Genomic DNA, 26,782 nt, shown 5'->3' on the forward strand with positions numbered 1-26,782 from the left:
TGTTTTGTCAAAGCTGCAAGAGAGTGTGAGTGAGAGAGAAACCAAGTCCCAGCCCAGAACAGCTGGTAGCCTAATGGCTTGGACACTCATCTGGGATGTGAGAGCCTGATTCAAGTCCCTGCTCTGCCTAACTCAAAATGCCTGATCTTCGGGGCTATTTTGGTGTGTGTTTTGACCAGAAATCCCATTCTGGACCTGAGACAACTTTGTCAAAACTAACCCAGCACCTTTTCAACATTCAGGCAAGTTGCTGGCCAGACAGCATAGGTTCTCTTTATAAAAGAGATTTCCTCCTCCACAATTTTTCTTAATCACCAGTAATATCTCCCAAGATTCTTCATATTAACTCTTTCAAAATCTTTTGTTAAACACTTCTGTGAAATTCAAGCAAGTGCAACTTTACCGTCCAGTTGTCACTCTAGATATGTGCAGACTCCTATGAGACCTCACTGCATTACCAATCCTCATACAAATCAAATCAGGAGAATAATCAAACCCAAACTTGCCGAAAATGAACACATTAAATAAAATTGTATATAATTAGTTAAACATAAAATTAACATTTTCTCTGTTTTAACATGGGGAGTCCTCGTCACCTTCTACAATAGCTTTAATAGTCTCAGATGTTACTTAAAATAGACATTTAGTATGACTATAGATATAATAAATACGATTCAGCCATTAACACAAATAAGCAAACGTGAACATGACTCAAAGCGATTCAAGCAGGTTTGATGCTCAGATTCTACGGTAATGAGGGCACCCGAGTACGCTAGATATATAAAAGCCACAAGGTACTGAAAAAAGTTAAGAACTAACAATTGGAGCTGAGCAAAATTTGGAATTTCCATCCCACAGTAAATGCCAATATTTCAACTTCTGTTTTCATGGCAAATTGGGACAAAAAGTTGAAATTTCAAAATTTTTCACAAAACAAAAATTCCAAAATAATTCAATTTGGAAATGTTGAAGCATTTCATTTTGACATTTTTGACTGAAACAGAATATTTTGACATTCCTGAAATTAAAATGTTTTGTTTGTTTGTTGAAATGAACCAGACTGCTTAGTTTTGAGTCATTCCAATATTAAGTAGCATTTTCCCATAATGGCATATTGCCTTGTGGGGGTTGTAGTTTGGGAGCGTGATGCCCCCAAAATCCCTGGCTGGACCACATCTCCCAGGATGTAACTGCAATGCACCACACAAATCTTGGTCAGAGGGAAATCCACATTGCGTTATGGGATACAGTCTTTCAGGGAGCTTGGCCCATATAGAGTAGGGGATTCAAATTACAGCTCCCATAAAGCAATGCACTGATAGGGAAATGGAGTTTAATATTGTATTGAACTGATTTGAAATGAAACATTTTGGGTCATTTAACAAAATGAAATATTCTGAATTGTGTTAAATGGACCCAAAACAAAATACTTAATTTTGATTTTCCAAATTTAGGCAAAAGTAAGATGTTTCTATGGAAACATTTGGTTTTGTGGAAATGGCATTTTCTGTCAGAATAGTTTTCTGATGGAAAATTCCCAACCAGCTCTATGAATAATATAAGTGAATGTGACAGGTGTCCATGTTCCAGTCTGCAACACTCTGTGGACACAAAGTAACTTGCCTGTGAAGGGAGCTGATTTTCACTGAGATAGAAAGCAAGTAATGGACCAAGCTCCAGCTATATTACAGACCAAATTCCAGTCGATGAACCATTGCTCTCCTGTGGAACAAGACAGATCACAAAATCCAGGAGAGAAGGATGCAACAGCTAGGGACAAAGTGTTCTGAGTTTAGAGGATATATTCCAGAAGAGAATAGCCAAATCCAGAGTCCGGCCACAATTAGGAAATACTACAAAACTTTCCTCTTTGACAAAGACTTTCCGCCATAAGAGGGATGACACCCTATTTAAGTGCCCCTATTTATGTCTCCCATTTAAAGAAACAAATTACAAGCCATAGACAAGCCTTGTTTGATAAATATGAGTGGAGTAATTGGTTTCACACAGTTTAATAAAAATCACTAGAAACAATGGCAGCATGGACGATAGCATGGGCTAGTCACTTGAGTACATATCCAGGGTCCCAGGCAGGTTTGTGTAGCCTGTTCTGCCACCCATGCTGTTGAAGCTTCACTAATATAGTATTGTAGTTGGAGATGTAAGGCAGCTTGGTATGTCTACACATACTCCAGTCTCAGCTTGGACTGCAGGGGGAAAATATCCTTAGAGGTTTATACATCCGCCCATCACCACAGTATCACTGCTATTGTTACCCAAGTGAGCGTTGGTCTAGCTAGATTAAAACTAGCTTGGCTCAGGTACGTCTACCTGTGCTGCAGTCACACCTCCTGATTGCAGGGCAGACACAAACGGAAAGTGCAGACAATTGTTAATATCTTTAGACTATAAACAAGGAAAGCAATCTGAGACGCCATCATGTTTCTGCAATAGGTATCATGCTTGAAGTCTTGTACTAGACGTTAGCACCATGGAGGACTTCAACCATTATTCAGGGCAGAAGGGAATTACAGAGCTGTAGTTAGAGCTAGTTAATAAAGTGGATCAAAGGTGCCCAGTCTACAAGGAAAGCTATTGACAAGACTTCTCTGGGGATTCTCACTAAGTTCTGCTCTGGGGATTCTCAGTAAACAGGAGTATTTTAATGAGACTTTCCATTTCAGTTTTTAAGCTGGGAAGTGACAGTTTTAAAAGGAGACACAAGTTAGATGCATTAAACTGTGGAATTTGGTCAGAGTTTCCTAATGGGGGAAAGACTTTATTCATTTAAAGTAGCCTAAAAAAGATGTGCAATTTCCCCAATGTCTCATCACCAAAGGAGATAATGGGCAGATGTATTTAATTTAATTAACTAAATTTGAATGTCAAGATTCATGTATTGTATTTTGTTTAGTGTATGTGATGTAGTTACTCAATTAAAAATATGAAATATTTTAATTAACAAATGACAATAATAATCATTAAAAACTAAGAATAACTAGTAGAGATGGTTGGGAATTTTTCAATGAGATTTTTTTCACAGGAAAATGACAATTACAGAAACTTTAACGAAAGGGTTGGGTTTCAACAAATTTCTCAACTTGAAAAATATTTTGACAAAAATGTTTAGTAATTGTAAACGTTTTGTGTCAACTGTTTTTAATTGAACAATTGCAGATTTCCTGTTCAGAATCACTATTTCTTTTTAAATTTAAGCTAATTATGACCCAAAAAGATAAGATTTTAAAATGGTCAAAACTGAAACAAAACATTTTGAAATTATCAAAACAAAACCAAATTGATCTGAACCATTTTTTTTATTTGGATTGCCATCTTGCAAAAATGTTTGAGATTTTGACTTTGCCCTAATTTGGGACAGAATTTATTTGTCTAAATCTTGAAGATGTTTGTGAGACAGGAAAACCCTTTTCTGCCCAATTCTAATAACTTACCCCCATTTCATGCTGATCTATCCTTTTATTTATTATTGTTACGTTAGTGCTCTGAGTCCTCAGCTGAGATGGTGGTCCCACTGTGCTGTACAAACACATAGTAAGAGATTAGAATATCAGAGTTGGAAGGGACCTCAAGAGGTCATCTAGTCCAACCCCCTGCTCAAAGCAGGACCAATTCCCAGCTAAATCATCCCAGCCAGGGCTTTGTCAAGCCGGGCCTTAAAAACCTCCAAGGAAGGAGACTCCACCACCTCCCTAGGTAACGCATTCCAGTGTTTCACCACCCTCCTAGTGAAATAGTTTTTCCTGATATCCAACCTGGACCTCCCCCACTGCAACTTGAGACCATTGCTCCTTGTTCTGTCATCTGCCACCACTGAGAACAGCCGAGCTCCATCCTCTTTGGAACCCCCCTTCAGGTAGTTGAAGGCTGCTATCAAATCCCCCCTCATTCTTCTCTTCTGGAGACTAAACAATCCCAGTTCTCTCAGCCTCTCCTCATAAGTCATGTGCTCCAGACCCCTAATCATTTTTGTTGCCCTCCGCTGGACTCTTTCCAATTTTTCCACATCCTTCTTGTAGTGTGGGGCCCAAAACTGGACACAGTATTCCAGATGAGGCCTCACCAATGTCGAATAAAGGGGAACGATCACGTTCCTCGATCTGCTGGCAATGCCCCTACTTATACAGCCCAAAATGCCGTTAGCCTTCTTGGCAACAAGAGCACACTGTTGACTCATATCCAGCTTCTCGTCCACTGTGACCCCTAGGTCCTTTTCAGCAGAACTGCTACCTAGCCATTCGGTCCCTAGTCTGTAGCAGTGCATGGGATTCTTCCGTCCTAAGTGCAGGACTCTGCACTTGTCCTTGTTGAACCTCATCAGGTTTTTTTCTGCCCAATCCTCTAATTTGTCTAGGTCCCTCTGTATCCGATCCCTACCCTCTAGTGTATCTACCACGCCTCCTAGTTTAGTGTCATCTGCAAACTTGCTGAGAGTGCAGTCCACACCATCCTCCAGATCATTAATAAAGATATTAAACAAAACCGGCCCCAGGACCGACCCTTGGGGCACTCCACTTGAAACCGGCTGCCAACTAGACATGGAGCCATTGATCACTACCCGTTGAGCCCGACGATCTAGCCAGCTTTCTATCCACCTTAGAGTCCATTCATCCAGCCCATACTTCTTTAACTTGGTGGCAAGAATACTGTGGGAGACAGTATCAAAAGCTTTGCTAAAGTCAAGAAATAACACATCCACTGCTTTCCCCTCATCCACAGAGCCAGTTATCTCATCATAGAAGGCAATTAGGTTAGTCAGGCACGACTTCCCCTTCGTGAATCCATGCTGACTGTTCCTGATCACTTTCCTCTCCTCTAAATGTTTCATAATTGATTCCTTGAGGACCTGCTCCATGATTTTTCCAGGGACTGAGGTGAGGCTGACTGGCCTGTAGTTCCCCGGATCCTCCTTCTTCCCTTTTTTAAAGATGGGCACTACATTAGCCTTTTTCCAGTCATCTGGGACCTCCCCCGATCGCCATGAGTTTTCAAAAATAATGGCTAATGGCTCTGCAATCTCACCCGCCAACTCCTTTAGCACCCTCGGATGCAGCGCATCCGGCCCCATGGACTTGTGCACGTCCAGTTTTTCTAAATAGTCCCGAACCACTTCTTTCTCCACAGAGGGTTGGTCACCTTCTCCCCATGCTGTACTGCCCAGTGCAGCAATCTGGGAGCTGACCTTGTGCGTGAAGACAGAGGCAAAAAAATCATTGAGTACATTAGCTTTTTCCACATCCTCGGTCACTAGGTTGCCTCCTTCATTCAGTAAGGGGCCCACACTTTCCTTGATTTTCTTCTTGTTGCTAACATACCTGAAGAAACCCTTCTTGTTACTCTTAACATCTCTTGCTAACTGCAACTCCAAGTGTGATTTGGCCTTCCTGATTTCACTCCTGCACGCCTGAGCAATATTTTTATACTCCTCCCTGGTCATTTGTCCAATCTTCCACTCCTTATAAGCCTCTTTTTTGCGTTTAAGATCAGCAAGGATTTCACTGTTTAGCCAAGCTGGTCGCCTGCCATATTTACTATTCTTTCTACACATCGGGATGGTTTGTTCCTGCAACCTCAATAAGGATTCTTTAAAATACAGCCAGCTCTCCTGGACCCCTTTGCCCTTCATGTTATTCTCCCAGGGGATCCTGCCCATCTGTTCCCTGAGGGAGTCAAAGTCTGCTTTTCTGAAGTCCAGGGTCCGTATTCTGCTGCTCTCCTTTCTTCCTTGTGTCAGGATCCTGAACTCGACCATCTCATGGTCACTGCCTCCCAGGTTCCCATCCACTTTTGCTTCCCCTACTAGTTCTTCCCTGTTTGTGAGCAGCAGGTCAAGAAAAGCTTTGCCCCTAGTTGGTTCCTCCAGCACTTGCACCAGGAAATTGTCCCCTACACTTTCCAAAAATTTCCTGGATTGCCTGTGCACCGCTGTATTGCTCTCCCAGCAGATATCAGGGTGATTAAAGTCTCCCATGAGAACCAGGGCCTGTGATCTAGCAACTTCTGCTAGTTGCCAGAAGAAAGCCTCGTCCACCTCATCCCCCTGGTCTGGTGGTCTATAGCAGACTCCAACCACGACATCACCCTTGTTGCTCACACTTCTCAACTTTATCCAGAGACTCTCAGGTTTTTCTGCAGTATCATACCGGAGCTCTGAGCAGTCATACTCCTCTCTTACATACAACGCAACTCCCCCACCTTTTCTGCCCTGCCTGTCCTTCCTGAACAGTTTATATCCATCCATGACAGTACTCCAGTCATGTGAGTTATCCCACCAAGTCTCTGTTATTCCAATCACATCATAGTTCCCTGACTGTGCCAGGACTTCCAGTTCTCCCTGCTTGTTTCCCAGGCTTCTTGCATTTGTGTATAGGCACTTAAGATAACTCAACGATCGTCCCTCTTTCTCAGCATGAGACAGGAGTCCTCCCCTGTTGCGCTCTCCTGCTTGTGCTTCCTCCCAGGATCCCATTTCCCCACTTACCTCAGGGCTTTGGTCTCCTTCCCCCGGTGAACCTAGTTTAAAGCCCTCCTCACTAGGTTAGCCAGCCTGCTGGCGAAGATGCTCTTCCCTCTCTTCGTTAGGTGGAGCCCGTCTCTGCCTAGCACTCCTTCTTCTTGGAACACCATCCCATGGTCGAAGAATCCAAAGCCTTCTCTCCGACACCACCTGCGTAGCCATTCGTTGACTTCCACGATTCGACGGTCTCTACCCCGGCCTTTTCCTTGCACAGGGAGGATGGACGAGAACACCACTTGCGCCTCAAACTCCTTTATCCTTCTTCCCAGAGCCACGTAGTCTGCAGTGATCCGCTCAAGGTCATTCTTGGCAGTATCATTGGTGCCCACGTGGAGAAGCAGGAAGGGGTAGCGATCCGAGGGCTTGATGAGTCTCGGCAGTCTCTCCGTCACATCGTGTATCCTAGCTCCTGGCAAGCAGCAGACCTCTCGGTTTTCCCGGTCAGGGCGGCAGATAGATGACTCAGTCCCCCTGAGGAGGGAGTCCCCGACCACCACCACCCTCCTCCTCCTTTTGGGAGTGGTGGTCGTGGAACCCCCATCCCTAGGACAGTGCATCTTTTGCCTTCCAATCGGTGGAGTCTCCTTCTGCTCCCTTCCCTCAGATGGGCCATCTAGTCCACTCTCCGCATTAGCACCTGTAGAGAGAACATGGAAACGATTCCTCACCTGTATCTCCATTGCTGGTGCATGGACGCTCCTCTTTCTTCTTCTGGAGGTCACATGCTGCCAAACCTCCTCACAATCCTTCTGTCCCTGCTGCGCCTGCTCTGAATCTTCAGAACATTGTGGCCGTAGAAGCATCTCCTGACGTCTGTCCAGGAAATCTTCATTTTCCCTTATGCAACGCAGAGTTGATACTTGTTTCTCCAGCCCTCGAACCTTCTCCTCCAATATGGAGACCAGCTTGCACTTTGTGCAGACAAAGTCGCTTCTGTCCTGCGGAAGAAAGACAAACATGGCACAACCTGTGCAGGTTACAACAGCTGATCGCTCACCTTCCATATCACCGTCCTCTTAGGAGCTTCCTCAACTGTTACAGGAACTACTCGGAGAAACCTGCAGATGAAAGCCTCGGTGCGCTCTCCCTAGGCGAACTCCCAGGCAAACTCCCGCTGTTAGCCTCTGCTGTTCGCTGGTTCGCTGCTGACTGCCCTTATATACCAGTCAGGCCCACTCAAGGCCCAGCTGGAACAAAGCACTCCCAATTCACACTTTTCAAACAATCAAGCAAGCAATCAAGCACACGGTCAAACTGACCAACTGTCCCAGCAGCAGACACTCAGATACTCACCAACACAGCCCCCCTAATGCAGCACTTAGCGTACCTCCTCTCGGACAGCTCCCAGGCAAACTCCCGCTGTTAGCCTCTGCTGTTCGCCGCTCAGCTGGTTCGCTGCTGACTGCCCTTATATACCAGTCAGGCCCACTCAAGGCCCAGCTGGAACAAAGCACTCCCAATTCACACTTTTCAAACAAACAAGCAAGCAATCAAGCACACGGTCAAACTGACCAACTGTCCCAGCAGCAGACACTCAGATACTCACCAACACAGCCCCCCTAATGCAGCACTTAGCGTACCTCCTCTCGGACAGCTCCCAGGCAAACTCCCGCTGTTAGCCTCTGCTGTTCGCCGCTCAGCTGGTTCGCTGCTGACTGCCCTTATATACCAGTCAGGCCCACTCAAGGCCCAGCTGGAACAAAGCACTCCCAATTCACACTTTTCAAACAAACAAGCAAGCAATCAAGCACACGGTCAAACTGACCAACTGTCCCAGCAGCAGACACTCAGATACTCACCAACACAGCCCCCCTAATGCAGCACTTAGCGTACCTCCTCTCGGACAGCTCCCAGGCAAACTCCCGCTGTTAGCCTCTGCTGTTCGCCGCTCAGCTGGTTCGCTGCTGACTGCCCTTATATACCAGTCAGGCCCACTCAAGGCCCAGCTGGAACAAAGCACTCCCAATTCACACTTTTCAAACAAACAAGCAAGCAATCAAGCACACGGTCAATCTCTGTTCCAAAGAGCTTACAATCTAATAGAAAGATCCCACTAAGAGTGGTAGAGGGAACCGAGGCACAGAGCAGGTCAGAGGCAGAGTTGGGAATAAAACCCTGGTTTCTCAGCTCCCGTCCCCTACTTTATGCATTAGAATGCATTCTCTTTCCACCTATTTGTGGTTTTCAGTAAATATACAAGGTTTGAGTTGGGGATGTTGTAGGTAGATCTCTCAAATGAATTCAAGTAGGGATACTGATTTAGTTGGGGACTGGTCCTGCTTTGAGCAGGGGGTTGGACTAGATGACCTCCTGAGGTCCCTCCCAACCCTGATATTCTATGATTCTATGTTGCCCTCTGTTTCTCCCTAGTTATTTGTGCTCTGTTAGAGCCCAGCTCTAGCTGCTAGCCCGTTTATGTAGTTGCTTCTTCAAAGTACCATTCCATTGCCGTGGCTGCTCAGTTCTGCTGAGGGAGTGAAAGCCTTTGAAATAGATGCATCTCCATGGCACAGCCTGTCCAAGTAACCAACAGGAAGGGAGGCCAACTCTCATTTGTTACAATTAATTAGATAGAATTAAGCAAAGATTTAAACAAATGAATGATTCCCCCCTCCCCCGAATGCGCATTACTTTGACTAGGCAGCCTGGTAATCCCCAGTTTCTAAAGCTTCCACACCACACAGAGAACCAAGTGGCTTCCTCTGCGGCAGCCCTATGAAGAGAAAACTCTGCCAGTGTCACAATTCAGGGATGAGTTCAAAAAGCTGAAGTGCACCAGAGGATAAACAGGGAGGGCCTGATTCTTCTCTCAATTATGCGGGTATAAATCCGGAGGGAGTCCAATGGAATTGCTCCAGATTTACACCAGTGTAGCTAAGCAGCATTTGGTCCTATGTCCAGGGTGACATGAGCCTTCAGAGAATCTCTTCAGGAAAAAAAATCCAAACCAAAAAACTGCCAGTGACTGAAGCCTCTCACAGGAGAGAGCTCAAAAAACCTTGAAAATACCCAGGTTTAGACAATATCTAGGTTTAGAGCAAGGGTGGCCAACTTGTGGCTCCGGAGCCACATGCGGCTCTTCAGAAGGTAATATGCAGCTCCTTGTATAGGCACCGACTCCGGGGCTGGAGCTACAGGTGCCAACTTTCCAATGTGCCGGGAGGTGCTCACTGCTCAACCCCTGGCTCTGCCACAGGCCCTGCACCCAATCCACCTCTTCCCGCCCCCTCCCTTGAGCCTGCCGTGCCCTCCCTCATCCCCTCCCACCCCCCCACAGAGCCTCCTGCATGCCACGGAACAGCTGATGGGGAGCTGAGGGGGAGGTGCTGATTGGCGAGGCTGCCAGTGGGCGGGAGTCGCTGGGAGTGAGGGCGGGGGGTCTGATAGAGGGCTGCTGACGTATTACTGTGGCTCTTTGGCAATGTACATTGGTAAATTCTGGCTCCTTCTCAGGCTCAGGTTGACCACCCCTGGTTTAGAGCAATTCCGATGTCAGGAGATGGAGAAGATCAGCATTTCCATTAGAGTTTATTGGAAATATTACAGTGGGAAGTTTTTCCTCTATGAAAATCCTGGTTAGTTGAAAGTAAAATGTTCTGTGGAAACATTTTCGGTTTGAAGAAAGTTTATTTCTACATAAAAATGGAAAAAAGGCATTTCAATAACAATTTTACATCTTGAAATGATGCCGTTTCAATTTTTTTTATATCACATAATTTAAAATTTGTAAATAGTTGAAATAACGAAATGTTTCAGTTTTTAACCAAAGTAAACATTTTGATCTGCACAAGACGATTTAAATTAAAGATTATTTTTTAACTCCTGGAAACTCCAGGACAATCCTGGAAGGTTGGCAACCATAGTTGCAGATCATCTTGTTCACCAGATAGCCTTTCCAAAGGACAGTCCCATTTGCTCCTCCCCATGTTTTTAGTATTAATCACCTTTGATCCTTTTAGTTAATTGGATCCAGCCCTATTAATTAGTCCAAATATCCCTTTACCTCTCAGGGTGGTAGCTATTGTGAGGAGACAGGGAAGAGAATATCTGTAGGGATTTATTGGATCTTGAGAACTAACATAATATGCTTGCTGGATTTAATCTGAGCCAATTGATTTCACCTCTCCAAAGGAGAGATTAGTCACTGAGTCAAGAAAACCTCTTACACTATTTGTCCTGAGAGCTGCTGATGAGTTAGTTACATTTCAGAATGTTTATCTGATCATATATAGTACTACTGCTGAAAATGAAGCTGGTTAAACGTTTAACACAATAATATGTTTCCATGCAAATTAAGAATATATCTATATCTATCTATATCTATATATACAAAGCCTAAAACAAGGAATAAGGTCCAGATTTGCCAAGGTATTTGGGCACCTAAAGATCAAGATAGGTGCCTAGTGGGATTTTCAAAAGCACCTAAGCAGTTGAGATACCTAATTCCTATTGAGTTTCCTGACATTCAGTGTGAGTTAGGCGCTTTTGTAATCCCATCTGCCTCTTTAGATCCCTTTATAAATCTGGTCCTGTCCTTACTATTAGCAATGGCCAAACCTAAGAAAAGTCATAGAATCATGCAAGAAGAAACCTAGTAGAGCACTGGTACATTTTCTAGTGATTTCCCCAGTCTAGTTTTAAATGTCACAAATGATGAGGTTTCTAACAACTGTGTAGTCAAGAGTAAACTTGGGTAAACTGAGTTTACCCACTTCTCATTTGGGGAATATGGAATTTAGTTAAGGTAATTTTACCACTTTTTTGTTTTATTTTGTTTTACAACTGCATCACTGGTTTCTCCCATTTCGCTTTGGGAGACTGTTCTACATCCTATTACCCTTGACTTTCAGGAAGATTGTCCTGATAATCAACAGCATGTTGCATTTTAATAATTTCTTCCCATTGCTCCAAGTTATATATAAATCATTATACATATTCAGCTCTTCGAATACCTCCTGCAAGATGCTGTACCTTGTTAACTCTCATGGAAGCCAGTGAATTTTAGTACAAGATGCTTGGCTAAATCTGCTGTTCTGCTTTGAAAATCTCTACTAGGATCTCTCCCAACCTATCAAAATCAAGGGTAGCGCTTCTTGATTAAAGAAATAGCCTCCCCATGTCAGGTAGGATTATCACTAACTAAATAAATGATGCAATACATTTCTTCATTTTTGACTGACAGTTCTGTTTTCCTATAAAATTACACTCTACGGTGATTTGACTTCTCCCCAACATCTGTATCAATTTTATATCTTAAAGTTCTCCAAATGGCCTCCGTTTTAGTTCCCATGCATTAAGCCTCATTTCAAAATGGAACAGATGTTTGATAACAATTTGCATTTACAGATTAGGACAAAAAGCAATAAAACAATTTTTGTGGCTCTACCAAAATTCTCTCAGCATAGTATTTCAGTCAGCTGTGGAGCCTCTCTTTATTATCTTGTATTGGTATCCTCTAATCTGATAGAAGCAGATGTCAGTGTATTTTGTTTATTATTTTTAGACTAAAACCCGTGTTGCTTTTGCCTTATAATGCAGATTAGATCTCAGAGGTTTGTATTAAGAGGGTTTAATTGGCTCAATTGCTGGGCAGAAGGAATAGTAGGAGTAGAAAGTAATTTGCCAGACCCCTTTCTATCAGATCCAAGTATTATAGACTGTACTACATTCACTTTCATCCTGGGCAGAGGGGGGAGAAAGAAAAAAGCACAATCTGTTCTTTTTAAGCTTCTTAATAGTTACTAGTACTGATCCAGCTGAAGCTGAGCTAGCAGGTGGTTATAGTTATAACATAGGTGGTAATGCACGTCCCTGATATTGAACCAATTGGTAAATCAGAGGTAGGGCTAAGTCATTAGCAGATGATGTAATACATGATTTATTTATACATGTTGAGACATATGGGAGCAGATATTCAAGAGCTCAGCTTTCATTTATTCACATTAAAAAAGGGCCAGACTTTCAAACGTCCTCAGCAATCACTTCTGGCCACATTTTCAAAACAGATCAGCACCCAGTGAAAATGTGGCCCCCATTCTAGTGTAGAGTCAGCTACAATATAAATTCATACTTATTAAGTGCTCTAATGAAGAAACTGCTTGGGGGGGGGCAGAGTTTGAACATAAATCACTAGTTTCTCATTGCAGATTCATCTCTACGTGTGGTTTGGTGAGTCTTAGGCCTTGTCTACAAAGTGTAACTCAAATCGACGTAGTGTAGATCTACTTCTCGCGGGGACCGCGCTATGCAACGTCGACGGGAGATGCTGTCCCGTCGACTCCCCTTACTCTTCTCGATCAGGTGGAGTACAGGAGTCAACAGGAGAGCGATTGGCGGTCAATTTAACGGGTCTAGTGAAGACCCGTTAATCGACCATCGATGCATCGATCGACACAGCATCGATCCTCCGGTAAGTGTAGACAAGCCCTTACATACGTAAATGGTGAAACAAAATAACAGTAAATCAACTTCTCCTTTCTATTTCTTACCTGGGACAAGTTTTGATCATTGTTAATGATTGGCTAAGAATTGTGCACACCTTCTAACCCTGCCTCTCCCATCCCAGCCCACTAGTTTGTGGCACTCATCTATTTACATCTTATCTTTTAATTTGTAAGCTCTTTGGAAAAGGAATTATCATTTTTGTATGTTTTGGACAGAGCCTACGTGATAGGGCAGATAGGCCCCACGCTGGTAGGAAGGTGGTTAATGAGGGCCTGTGGGCACGGTTGCCCCAACCCTGCTTCACCTACAACAGTTGTCAGGAGCGGAGAGGGGATTTAAATGGAAGAGGCCCAGCTCAGTTAGGGGCTGACCAGGAAGGCAGAGCAGAGCCCTGTTTCCACCTCAGTGAGGGAAGCCTGTCTCTAGCCAAGAACTGGAGACAGTTTGCTATCTGGGTGAGCCTCCTGGTGGATGGGGGGATTGGACCCAGGAAGACCGACAAAGGGGACTGGCTACACAGAGACGAGCCCTGAGTAGAAGGGTGGGGTCCTGCTGACGAATCCTTGGATGACCCTGGTTTGAAGTTCACAAGTTTCCTTTAATTTTGGACTCTAATGCCCCAGAAGGGGTGGGACTTAAGTGTGTCATAGGCGGAGGGCTTAAGGCATTATGGCGGCAGACACATGAAGGGTGGCACCCAACTGACAGGGACCCGTAACTGGGTAATTTGCACTTTGAGGGGCCATAAGGGAGCGCTGCCTAGGCAACCCAGTTGCAGCTTAGTACAACGGGGCCAACCTGGTTGTGGCCCTATATTACTACCACAACATAGATACCACATTTCATTTTTTTTTTTACATAATTTCAATGGATAATATCAATATTATCAACGTTTAATTTTAAGCATTTTTAAAACTTATATCAATTTCAAATTTCATAGTTGCACAAAATTATGGGGTTTAAGCATTTATTTTATTTTCAGCAACTTAATTTTTCACAGTTGTTGGAGGAACAGCAAGTGGGGTCAGACAATAATTATTTAATGACAGTAGATGCTGAGATTCAAACAGTTAAAGCTTTCTAACCATTAAAGAACACATTGTCAACATCACATGTTAAAATATACAAAGTAAATATCCTTAAATCAAACTCTAAGAAGTTCTCAAGCCACATTTTCTTATTTTGTCTATCTGTAAATTTAGATTATTATTGATGGAAATATTTTTTCATTGGTTTGAGTGTTTAGGGTGAAATCGACATTTACCAATAAAAATCTAATCCTTCCAAGCCTACACAGAATATGAATAAAATCTGGTTTCTTTGAGAAGCCTTATCAAGCATCTCCCCTTCCATGAACTCCCCAATCTCAGGCTCCATTCCCCTTGAGGGAAATGTGTGGCAGAAACTCTTGATGAAAACTTCACATAGCCTCCTACAACATTTTCTGCCTTTACTGTTTTGTTTTGTTTTTTCCTGGAGGAGAAACATGGCTTTAAGGAAATTCAGACTAATTTGTTTTTGTGATATAAGGGAATCTAACAGTAATGATTATTTTTCCACCAAAGAGTGTTCATTACCATTACAGTATAGCTAAAATTAAAGATACATACCTCATCAAAAGTACTCCGCAACCGGGGAATCTCTATGAATAATTAATTAAGTAGTTTAATCAGCAACGATTATGACAAGTGGATTTGTACAAGTACCTTGATGCAAAGCTGCATTCTGTTTTTGTTGAATCTTCCTCAAGCTCATTCCGCGCAGCTAGAGTTTTCCCAACTTGGAAACTCAGTCACTTTCAGAGTTAGAATATCAGGATGTTTTTCTTCCGAATGCTGAAAATCTGCATAATTTGGTAAGTGGCCTCATTATTTTGAAGCACTTTCTTTCATTTTATTATAGGCACCATGTAGTGGGGTGGACACCCGCTCCTGCCCTGAAGGGTAAAAGCAGCCCTGGAAAGGGCTTCAGCTCTAAAAGCTGGGCTGATTGGGGAAGCAGCCGCAGCTGGGCCATGCCCCAATCAGGCCTCAGCTGGCCTTATATAACAGGCTGGGAGCCAGGCTCTCAACACAGTTTCTCTCTAGCTGTAGAGAGAGATGGGCCTGGCTGTAGGGAGCTAGAGACAGAATACCTAAGTGGAGCAGGACTGGGGAAAGGCTGGGGAGCTCCAGCCCGGAAAGCCCCAGGCTGCGGCCTAGCGGAAGGCCAAGGGGTACTGGGGGCTGCATAGGGCAGCCCAGGCGTAGGCCAAGGCAGCAGGATTCAAACCCAACCTTGCCAGTGATGAGTAGGCTGATACTGCAGTCTCCCCCGGGGTATGGGGCTATATGATGACTGGCAGTAGCCGTACACTGAGATGGGGATAGTGGGGGAGGAGGGGGCTCCCTGGGGAGGGGAAGACCCAGAACTGTGGGGGTACTGCCAGGGGGCAGCACCCAGAGAAAGGGGCACCGGGGTCCTGGGAGGGACACGGGGGCCAGTGATAAGGTGGATCACCGGCCTGCAGAGGGCGCTCTGGAGCTGGGATGAGCTAATTCCCATGGATGACCAGCAGGAGGCGTTGCAGGGGTGAGTCCACTCCTTTACACACCACTTACTCTATGGTGTAATAAAATTACAAGAACTTGAAATATTATATGACCAGTACATCTGTGACCTAATTGTATTTGACTATAAAAGAGTCAATGATTGGGACATTCATTGAGACATCTGAGTTTGGGGGGAGGGATAGCTCAGTGGTTTGAGCATTGGTATGCTAAACCCAGAGTTCTGAGTTCAATCCTTGAGGGGGCCATTTAGGGATCTGGGGCAAAAAAATTGGTCCTGCTAGTGAAGGCAGGGGACTGGACTTGATGACCTTTCAAAGTCCCTTCCAGTTCTATGAGATGGGTATATCTCCATATATTATTAAAAATGCTGCATTGTAGTTAAATCTATCCTCAGTTTTAGAGCAAGCCTCAAGGTAATAGTTTGTACTTACACTTTCATCTGAGGAGTTCAGTGTTTTACATCTTGAAAAGATCCGGTTCTGTAGGTGAATTACAACTGGATGGAAATTTTCCACTGAAGTTTTTTTTAATGGAAATGCAGTTTCTGCAAAATCAAAATTTCCCATTAACAAATTATGATTTTGCTGATAATTTTTGAATTTTCTGTTGGGAAAATCAAAAGAAAATATACTTTTTTTTCCCCAAACCAACTTGATGTCTCATTTTGGGTCCATTAGCCATTAGTTTGTGTTGGACTGAAGTGCTGCAGGACCTCATGGGAGTTGTAGTTCGAGTACCTAATACCTCCATTTACTCTATTGGCTGGGTTCCCTGGCAGGACTACTTTTCCCATGATTTACTGCAGTCTTAGCCTCTGGATGAACTGATGTATTGCCTCACGTGAGCCACATGACCATGGCACATCATGGGAGATGTATTCTGGCTCAGGAGCTTATAGATTAGAATGGGTCATGAGACATGCAAGCTACAGCTCCATGAGACACCACAGCAGCTTAGAGGAAAACAAACTGACATTGAACTAAGCCAAAATGACACATTGTAACACTCCCAAATCAAACAATTTTTGAACTTTCTGTTTTGTGAGAATTGATGATGATTTGATTGTTCATCCAGATTTGAATCAGGGAGAACTTCTGATTTTGGACTAGTTTTAATTCTAATATGGGAGAGAGGGTAGTTTTGTGGTTAAAACTCTAGACTATAAACCAGGAGGTCTAGGTTGAGATCCTGGCTCTGCCACAAACTGACAGTATGACCTTTCACACACAAGTTACTTAATCTCTCTATGCCTCATTTCTCTTTGTGTAAAATACTTCCTTTCTCTTACCCTTTGTCTGTGTTGTCTATTTAGAGTGAATGCTCTTCAAGCTGGAGCCAGTCTCTTATTATGTTTATTTATGGTGCCTATCACAATAGGCCTCAAGAATTTACCATAATACAAATGATGTTTATTTCGTAGATGTGTTAGCTGAGTTGCAGAGGGCTGGAATGACTTGCCCAGAGTTGTAAAGCTAGACAGAGGCAGAGCTAGAAGTAAAACTCACGAGTCCAAATTCCTGGATCCAGCTCTAACCACTCAACGTGATATCTTTCCATTGTCACTATTTTAGTATATTCCTGTATTATGTTGATATGCTGTAAAGTCTGCACCTGGTTAGAGCTTCTTTCCCCGAGGTGCCAACACAGATGAATTGAGGATCAGCGGTTCCCAGCAGTAGTCTCACTTTCCTGGTCTCTAAGGGTATGTCTTCACTACTGGCTGGATTGACGGGCAGCGATCAATCCAGCAGGGATCGATTTATCGCGTTTAGTCTAGACGTGATAAATTGATCCCTGAGCACTCTCCTGTCGACTCCTGTACTCCGGCTCAGCGAGAGGCGCTAGCAGAGTCGACGGGGGAGTGGCAGCAGTTGACTCACCATAGAGAAGACACCACGGTAAGTCGATCTAAGTACGTCAACTTCAGCTAATTATTCACATAGCTGAAGTCGTGTAACTTAGACCAATCCCCCCCCAGCCAGTGTAGACCAGGCTTCACTATCTTCTTCTTATTTGTATTGTGGTGGTGCCTCGTAGTTCCAGTCATGGACCTGAATGCCATTGTGCTAGGTGCCATTCAAACAGATAACAACGAGATGGTCCCTGCTCCAAAGCGCTTGCTATCAAAAACAAGGGGCAACAGGTGAATACAGGCAGAGAGACAAGGAAACAATGAGACAATATTGGTCAGCATGTTAGGCCTCAGTCTCAGGACAACAAATCGTTGTCAAGTTTAGGAAAGGAATGTTTTAAGGAAGGATTTGAAAGAGACAATGAGGGGTTTTGTGAATGTTTACAAGGAGCTTCTCCTGTGCGTGAGGGGCAGCATCGGAGAAAGCATGAAAGTTCTTCTATTCTGGTTTGGGTTTACGTTTCCACTTTAATAAAAAAACAAAAATGAAAAACAGCATTTTAACTTACCATGACCCCTGTGTCTTCTGTTTTACCACTTTTTCTCTAGAGATGTGCAGAAAAAGACCTTTCCTCAGAGGATTACTTGCGCCACGCACACATTATTAGCGTGTTTAAAATACTGGTATGCTTCAGATTGCATTATGTACAAAGTCACTTTTTTTTGCTACTTAGTCTTTTTTAACATTCAGAATATTTTAAAGCAGGAAGCCAACAAACAAACAATTAGTTCTGAACACTTATTTTTACCTTTTAAAAACTGCCAAAAACCTCAAAGCAACTGAGTTAATTCAGTCAATTTAGCAGACTTTGAAGGGTTAGGTTAGTTCTGTGATTTATAAACATTTTGTTGTAAGCATTGTGTTCTCTCTTTAAAAGAATATTTCTTAATGGTACCTTGTTAGTGTCAGTGATGTGAGCACCATTAAAATACCAAAGCATGTAACCTGATTTTTTTTATTTCCTAATATGGAAAACCTTCTTGAAATTTGAATCTATGTATTTACAGTTTGTGGGTTTCTTTTGTTTCCATTTAGGAAACTATGGTGAGAGTGGAATGGAAGCCTTCAAAGATATGTCGGCCAAGGAGGGGATCTGCATTGCCCATTCCTACAAGATCTATAGCAATGCTGGCGAACAGAGTTTTGACAAGCTGTTGAAAAAGCTAAGGAGCCACCTGCCCAAGGCAAGAGTGGTTGCCTGCTTCTGTGAGGGCATGACTGTGAGAGGGCTGCTAATGGCCATGAGGCGCTTGGGTCTGGCTGGAGAGTTTTTGCTTCTAGGCAGGTGAGTAACCCTGTATAATGATAGGCGTTCACTGATATGCATAGTACAACTGGGTCATGTGCACATGCTTGTGCATGCATAAGCACACACACACAAGTTATGTACTGTGCGTGTGTTTCCTGAAGTTCAGGATATCATTTTAGCAGAATCTTTGTCACCTATGATATAGATACCAGAGAGGTCTGTGTGTATACATTACACTGTACAGAGTCCCTGTTTGGAAGGTATTGCTGCATAATACAGTTTTTCCAAGAATGGCTATAATATATAGATAATTATTTCTGATGTATGTTATCCTTGTTCTTTGCTACATCATTTTAAAATGCATATAAATATGATCCCATTAATAACTAAAACTATGGCTGATCTGAATGTTTTAAGACACAGCTGGTCTAGTCTTTGTGTGGAAATGAAATAAAAGTCTCTTCAAAATGGAGAGATTATTTATGAATGATTATTTTCCTTTGGTGGTAGTGCTGTTCCATTAGCATTGTTCTAAAGAAAGTATTCAGCTGTTCTTTCATATGATCTGGTGGTCAGGCATCCTGGCTCAAACGCTCACTTCCATCTGCATGGAAAGGGGAGAGAGGAAAATATTAGCTGCATTAATCAAGCAGGAAATGAGACTATGGTGATTGCACAAAGAGGAAAGGTGACTGCTGTATGTGCAGTGTGCCTCTGTGTATTTGCCACACATTCCACATAAACTAATGGACCTTGGGCTGGAAGGCGGGTGTGCCAGGCTACATGAAGGGGTCTCAGAACAGTCACTTGACTATGACATGCTTTCCCTCCAAGGAAGTGCAATTGGAAAGGCGAGCATGTGCTGCCCTAAGAATGAAGGTTCTGTTGGAAGGTTCACAAGCATGCTGTACAGCTGGCAGAAAAAAGAGCAACATGGCATTGGAGCCGGCTGTACTGGAAGGGTGAGCCTGTGAAGAACGTGGAAGGGAAGCACCTCTGTGCAGTTGGCTTGGACTATATGGGGCTTGGGCCCTTGTCAGCTGTAGAAACTAGGCCTCTATCCACTTCCCAGATAATGCTTCCTGCCCTTTTTACCATGCTGCCTATTCCTCTTTGGAAGGTGAACAATGGACAATAGCATGGCTACATGGGCTCCTGCCTTCTCCCATTGACCCATCACAAGAACAAAACCATCGTCACACCTTTTTGAATGATTGTAATTGCTTATTTATTTCTGCATCTTCAACCAATGTGAGTCCGTTACTATGGCTATTTTTTTTCCTATTGAGATTGCTCTGTTGTATCATCCATGTTGTCTTGCCTTATTCCATCCATTTGTGGCCCGATTTACAGAGAATCTATTGACTTCAGTTGCACTTGTGGGTACTCATCGCCTTTTATACCTCTTTTTACACTTAACACATGGTGGTGTTTCAGGCCTCACATTTTCAAAAGGCTAAGTTTCAGGCCTCACAGGCTGAGTCTGACTTTCAAAAGTCACTTTGGTGCTTTGTTCATGTAAACCTCAAACTCCCACTGATTTTATTAGGAGTTGCTCATTTGCAAAGTAGTAGGATTTGGTGCCCAGTGGGTCCTCTGTGACTGTGAGACAGAGTCAATGTAATGGATACTTGTAGATCTTAAATAAAAGGGAAAAAAAGAGGTTAAATATACGTGACCTCCTACTTTTGCTAAATGATACAGTATGTTTCCAGGTTATCAGGGCCGGCTCCAGGCACCAGCGCTGCAAGCGGGTGCTTGGTGCAGCACGTACGGCTCTTCAGCTGCAATTTGGCGGCAGGTCCCTCAGTCCTTCTCGGGGAAATGCTGCCAATCATGTCGTGTGTTTTTTTTTTTTTTTATTATTTATTTTTTGGGGGTCGCTTGGAGCAACAAAAATGCTGGAGCCGGCCCTGCAGGTTATATTCGGGGGTTATCATGTCTAGTTGTAAGAATGTTTGAGGTGGCATATTGGGATGATGGTTTATTTTAGAAGTCTAAATAGTAAACAGCTTTGGATTAAAAAGAAGACTCTATTCTGTTGGAATGATTTATGCATTTTCTTGCACCTGATCATACTAACTTCATCTATGAGTAGGCTGCATGAATTAGGGATTTTTCAGTGCATTAGCAATTTCAAAATGTCAAAAAAATTCAAGTCAAACCAACAATTTTAGAAAGTTTTGGTGAAATGAAAAGTTTAAAAAAAACATTTTGGTTGAGTGAAAAAATTGATTTTGACAAAATCAGAAATGTGGTGTTCAAATTTTTTTTAATGTTTTTGAATTTAAAACAAATGAAATTAAAGGACATTTTTTAGTAAATAGTTGTTTCATGCTTAAAAATCAAACGGTTTTGTTTAGAAAATATCAAAATGTTTGATTTTGACTTTTTTTCTGAATTTTTACCCCCCACTCCTCCAGCAAACGTTTGGCAAAACTAATATGAATTTGCAAAGCATTTTGGTGTTCCTGAATCTGCATTTTTCACTGAAAAAAGTGTTGGCTTAAAAATGTCTCCCAGCTGTATCTGAGAAACATATTTCTTCACAATTCAGAAAGAGAAATATGGGGGGGGGGTGCTATCATTGGCAATAAAAAGCCCATGGTGACGAGTAGGATATAAAATCAGTGGTGCCCTGTATCCACTAGGGACAGCTGAGCTGGGAGAAACTAATTGCAGCTACCCAACCTGGGCCTGCTTTAAACGATAGCAAGCTGGCTGGAGCCCCGAGGGGCTGTCCGCCAACTGGAGATTAATGGAGTGCCGCATGCTCTCTTTATAGCCTGCTGTCTCCAGGAAATGATCCTAGCGTTACCTCTGATCCTGGAGGCTGCACAAAGCTCTGTGACTGTTGGAAACTCCCCCTTCACTGGAGCCATCCTCATTTTGGAAATCTGTTCAGCAGGAGCAATGTAAAGAGACCGATGCATGGCTCAGGATGAGTCTGTATACCGTAATACATTCCCATTCCTGAAGCTAGTAGAGAATCTATTTCTTTTCCAGCTTATTGTCTAAAGATGACTTGTTTCAGCACAATAGCATTTGTTTGGCTATAAAAGAGTCAATGCTTGTTTCAGCTGAGCATTTGAGTCGTATTGGTAGCATGGCATGTTTATTTGATAAGTGAGCAGCAAGGTTCCTGAGAGGCAGTTTAATCAATAAGCTATACCTCGATGTACATTAGTGAGCTCATGAGCAAGCCCTGGGTGTGTTGCAAAGAAGAAGGCCTAAGGCCAACCACTCTGCCACAGCGCAGTGAGCCTAGAAATACACCCCATGGTGTGAGGGGTGACAAACAGGAGAGGTTTCAGAAACTGCAGAAGACTTTTTGAAGCATTAGATAATGTCTAGTGGTGGGGCCTTTTTGTGCATTATTTCTGTGAGGGGGGAAAAAATGTGGCTTTTAAGAAGAGCTTGGAAAATGGCTTCTAACCGGTTGAGGTAGGGGACTGAATCATGAACCTGATTATGCCTTTACCCAGGGAAAGCAAGGTCCAAAGTGCCACCTCAATCCACTGCACAAGTCCAGCGTCACCAGACATGCCTGGGGAAAGAGAGCAGCTACTGGTGGGCTGCAACTCTTCTTCCCACACAGGTAGGTGGGCAGGGGTGGGAAGTGGCTGCAGCTTTGGATCTGCCCCCTCCCCCATATACCAGCTAGTGCAGTTTAGCCAGGGCAGACCACACCAAGTTCTAAGCTAGTCCACTAACCACGGGGATATCCTTCCATCATGGGTTTACTCCCCTTGCCCCCTCAAGTTTTTACACACAGATACCTTGCATAAATCATTAGTAAGGCTACCTCTGTCAGATGTCATGGAAGTCACGGAATCTGTGACTTCCAGAGACCTCCATGACATTCTCTGCTTCAGCCCCAGAGGCTGCAAAACTCTGGAGCTGACAGCCAGTGGGGCCCTGGTAGGGTTCCAGCAACAGGCGACAGAAGCGGGTTCCAGCAACGGGCAACAGCCTCGCACAGGGGAGGGGGATGCCTTGGGCGAGTGGCTGGGGTGTCCCGTTTTCTCTTTGGGAAATATGGTCACCCTGCAGCTCCGAGCCGCCATGGGCAGAGGGGGAACCCCACAGCTCTCAGCCACCACGATGGTGGGAGAAACCAGGCAGCAGCAAAAGTCAGACAGGTCACGGCTTCTGTGAATTTTTGTTTATTGCCCATGACCTGTCCATGACTTTTACTAAAAACCATGACAAAATCTTAGCCTTAATCACGAGTATGATTTTTGATGCAGACAGAACTTGGGCCTGGAGTCACATGCCAACTGAACTTTGGTTTTCTCTTACATAGGTAGAACAAAGAACAGTGACCAAAAACTTTGAGAAAAAGGTAACTGTTAATGAACACTAAACTCTCAGCATTCTCAGTAGTAACTGTGATTGCATTGCCTGTCTGTGATAGTATTCTACGGAGATGAAAGATAGAAAATGTTTAAGTGACAGTAGCCCTCTAAGGCTTTTTTTAAATGCATGGAAAACATTTTAAATGCTCAGCAAATGTTTACCTTATAGGCCTAGTGGGATTGGATTCAACCCCAAATGGAAAGGTGAGTACACTGAATTTCAAGTGTAAAAAATTATGTGCTATTTTAACCCTGCAATTATTCAATTTAGTAGAGATGTGTACACAAGGCTGTATCCATCTGTGCTTATTGCTTGTGGCTTCCTCAGGTCACCAGACAGGAAATATTACAGATGGCACTGATTTAGAGTACAAGAAATACATCCATTAAACAGTGTATCTGTCTGCAGAACATATTGCAAAAAGAAATCTGGAGTATTAATTTTGTTGAGTTAAATCATTTTATTCTTAGTTATGTGGCTAAATTACAGTTTGGTTGATTGGGTCAGGGACTAGCAATATCAGCATTCTGTTCCTCATTTTATTTAATACTCATTTCTAATAGCAAAAGTTCTGTTTCATACTGTGCACCTGGCTTTGTCTACTCCTCCTCACTATCAGTCAAGACTCTTTTTTTTTTTTTTTTTTAAATATTTGAACAAAACTTCTACAATAGCTGCTAACATGACCACTCTGTGCTGCTCAAAGTGTTATTCTGCAGTGAGGCTGCTCTCATGTGAGAGCAGCAACTCAAGGCGAGTTGACTGAAGTGTAGAAAGCTCCAGTTAATTCTGTAGTGAAAACATAGCCCTAGTTTCTTTTCCTCTCATTCATACCTGACACTTTCTCACCAGTACAGCTGAGGACAGGATTGAGACTTTGGATTTATTGTTTTTCGGTATATATTTTTTTTAATTCAAATCCACTAATTTGCATCTAACAGCAGTTCCCCATGCTACTTAACTATCAATAACTTTCTCTTTCCAAAAAAGAACCTTGCAAAAAAAATTTTGCATTCCTTTCTGAATAGCTTGGTTTAGGATACTATCCCTGACCATACAGTGGCTTGAAACAAAACAAAACAAAAAAAGCAACCTTCCCCTTAGTATAATATAGGGTTACCATATTTTGAGTGTCCAAAAAGAGGACACTCCACAGGGCCCCGACCCCGCCCCCCACCCACGCCCCCCTGCCCCAACTCCACCCCTTCCCCAAAGTCCCCATCCCAACTCCGCCCCCTCCCCTGCTTCCCGCGAACATTTGATTTGCGGGAAGCCTGAAGCAGGCAGCAGGTAAGCTGTGGGGGGAGGAGGCGCGGCCCAGTCTGGCCCCCCCAACCAAGCTGCTCCCTCCGGCGGCCGGCCCTGGCCCCAGCGTCTCCAGCCTGGCTCGGCTCGGGCCCTGGGGTGCCGGCCCCCGGCCGAGCACCCCCGGCCCAGCACCGCCAGCCCCCGGCCAGCGCCCCGGGCCAGCACCCCTGGCCCCCCACCCCTGGCGCCCGACTCCTCCCTATTTTCCCGGACATGTTCGGCTTTTTGGGATTTCCCCCTGGACGGGGATTTGAGGCCCAAAAGAGCCGGACGTGTCCGGGAAAATCCGGACGTATGGTAACCCTATATAATAGGGCTAGATCATGCCCTTTGGCATAGTCCTGGGAAGTTGCCTTGGGAGGCATCGTGCCTCAGACCCACTCCTGTGAAGCACAGTTTCTTCAGGACTTTCCTCTTGGACTGTGTGTGTAATTTAAAATTGCAACATCCCTTTATGAAGTACAATATACTTCCTGCCTGTGCATCCATCCAGCTCCACTAGATGGCATGTGGGGAAGGGGAAAGAAGTCTGCCACCACCAGCCCTCTCAGTCCCTTGCCTTGGGGGAGCATGGTCCCTCTGTTCCATTGAGCCAGGGCCGGCTCCAGGTACCAATCCACCAAGCTTGTGCTTGGGGCGGCACCTGGAGGAGGGCGGCGCGGTGCTCCGGCCACTGGGGCTCGCCGCCTACCCCCGGTGCTCCGGCCACCGGGGAGAGCGGGGTCGCGACTGGGCTAGCCGCCCTCTCCCGGCGCTCTGGCCGCCGGGGAGAGCGGAGCCGTGGCGAGCTCGCCGCCCTCCCCCCGGTGCTCCGTCCAGTCGGGGAGAGCGGCCCGCAGCCAGGCTCGGCGCCCTCCCCTGCCGCGCTCCAGAGGGTGGGGGGCGGCGGGAGGCTTTTTTGCCTGGGGCGGCAAAAAAGCCAGAGCCGGCCCTGCATTGAGCGCTAAGGGGCTATGATGGGGATAACACTAATACAGCCACATAAAGGAGGAGGGGAATTTTATCCCTCTTCCCTTCCTGGCTATGGCAGGGGTAAGGGCACGCTAGCCCTTAATTTGTTGAATAGATTTTTGTGGTGCTCAAGAAGCAGGCAGCGTTGTGCATCGGGAAGAAGCCGCATCTCTGTGCAAGAAATGGCTGAGCATGCAACTTAGCTGTGCAAGGAGAAGCTAACTGAGCAGGAGCAAGTCAGTTTGGGAAGTGGGACTGATCACAAGGAGCTCAGCTGTGCCTACGTAGGACTAGATGTGTGTAAGTGGCTCAGCTATACATGGGTAAGGTCTGGCCAAATGCACCTTAGTGTTACAAAGAGTGGTCTAATTCATAGGGGCATTAGTCTAGCACTCAGGAGAGCCAGGTTTCATTTTCAGTTCAGCAACTGATCTTTTGGTGATCATGGGCATGTAATGTACCCTGTGCCTCAGATCTTTCACTGTAAAATGGGGATAATATCTCCCTATCTCACAGAAGTGTGGTAAGGATAAATTCATTAATGAGGATGAGGCACTCAGGTGCTACAGCAATGGAGGGCCATATAAACACATAGGTAGCATGTGAATGGCTGGAGTGAAGAGAAGAGGGGAGCAGTGTGTGAAGAACTTAGTGGGCAGGAGCCTGGTTTCTGCCTGGGAGGGGCAGTTCAGGAAGGCAAATGAAAGACCAACTGGTAGGAAACTCCGATCTGTGTGAGGAATGTCTGGTTAAGCATTAGATACGGGGATATATGACAGAAGCTTAGTGTGACTGCTCAAAGATCAAAGCAAGATTGCTGATCTGAGGGAAATGACTTTCTCAGTAATTTAAAAAGTGACCTTTACTAAGAATTACTAAATGTCTGTATCACAAAGAAAGACCTCTTGGCAGAGGGTTTAGCTCTTTCCTTCCTGAAAGACGTATCAGCAGGGTAGGGCACTGTCACAACTAACAGGCCTGATCCAGGGTTTGTACAAGTTCCTTTGCTTAGGGGCTCATTTAAAATAAATGAGGGTGTGAAATTTGAGTCCTGGAAATATTTGTGGTCAATTCATTTTCACTATTTCTTCCAATTTTGGGGAAAGGAAACCAAAATGTAGCTCACTAATAGTTCTAGTGGTGAAGCCCTCAGCAGAAATGTGGAAGTAAAATTCCACACAAGCGTGCTGCCATCCTCTTTTGGGCTAAAATAACCAGGAGCTAAAAATGGCTTTACAGTGTGTTCGTGTAACCCACTGGGGTGTGTGCACTACAGGTTCACTCTGTGCTCAATCCACAAAGGACAGGAGTCTCTTACAGCACCACACAAGGTTTGTGAGCTCTTTAGCTCAAGCTGTAGCAGTTAATTCTTTTTAGTTCCAGAAGTCCCTGGTTCAGTCCCCAGTCTATCAGCAAAGCTGGCAGCTGTCACATTAGTACCTATTAATTAGATAAATACTACTTTTAATCA

At 44.2% G+C, this 26,782-nt stretch overlaps 1 protein-coding gene across 3 annotated transcripts in view; it reads left to right on the plus strand.

Annotated features, from left to right (window-relative positions):
* The window catches only part of GRM5 (glutamate metabotropic receptor 5), a 374,244-nt gene that overhangs the window by 147,101 nt on the left and 200,361 nt on the right, over positions 1-26,782 (plus strand). For all 3 annotated transcript variants that reach the window (XM_054015682.1, XM_054015683.1, XM_054015684.1), the window contains exon 3: positions 18,480-18,729. In XM_054015682.1, coding sequence (XP_053871657.1) covers positions 18,480-18,729 — 250 coding nt within the window. The remainder of the gene's footprint in view (positions 1-18,479; positions 18,730-26,782) is intronic.

This window comes from Malaclemys terrapin, chromosome 1 (genome assembly GCF_027887155.1).
Source record: "Malaclemys terrapin pileata isolate rMalTer1 chromosome 1, rMalTer1.hap1, whole genome shotgun sequence".
Lineage (NCBI taxonomy): Eukaryota > Metazoa > Chordata > Testudines > Emydidae > Malaclemys > Malaclemys terrapin.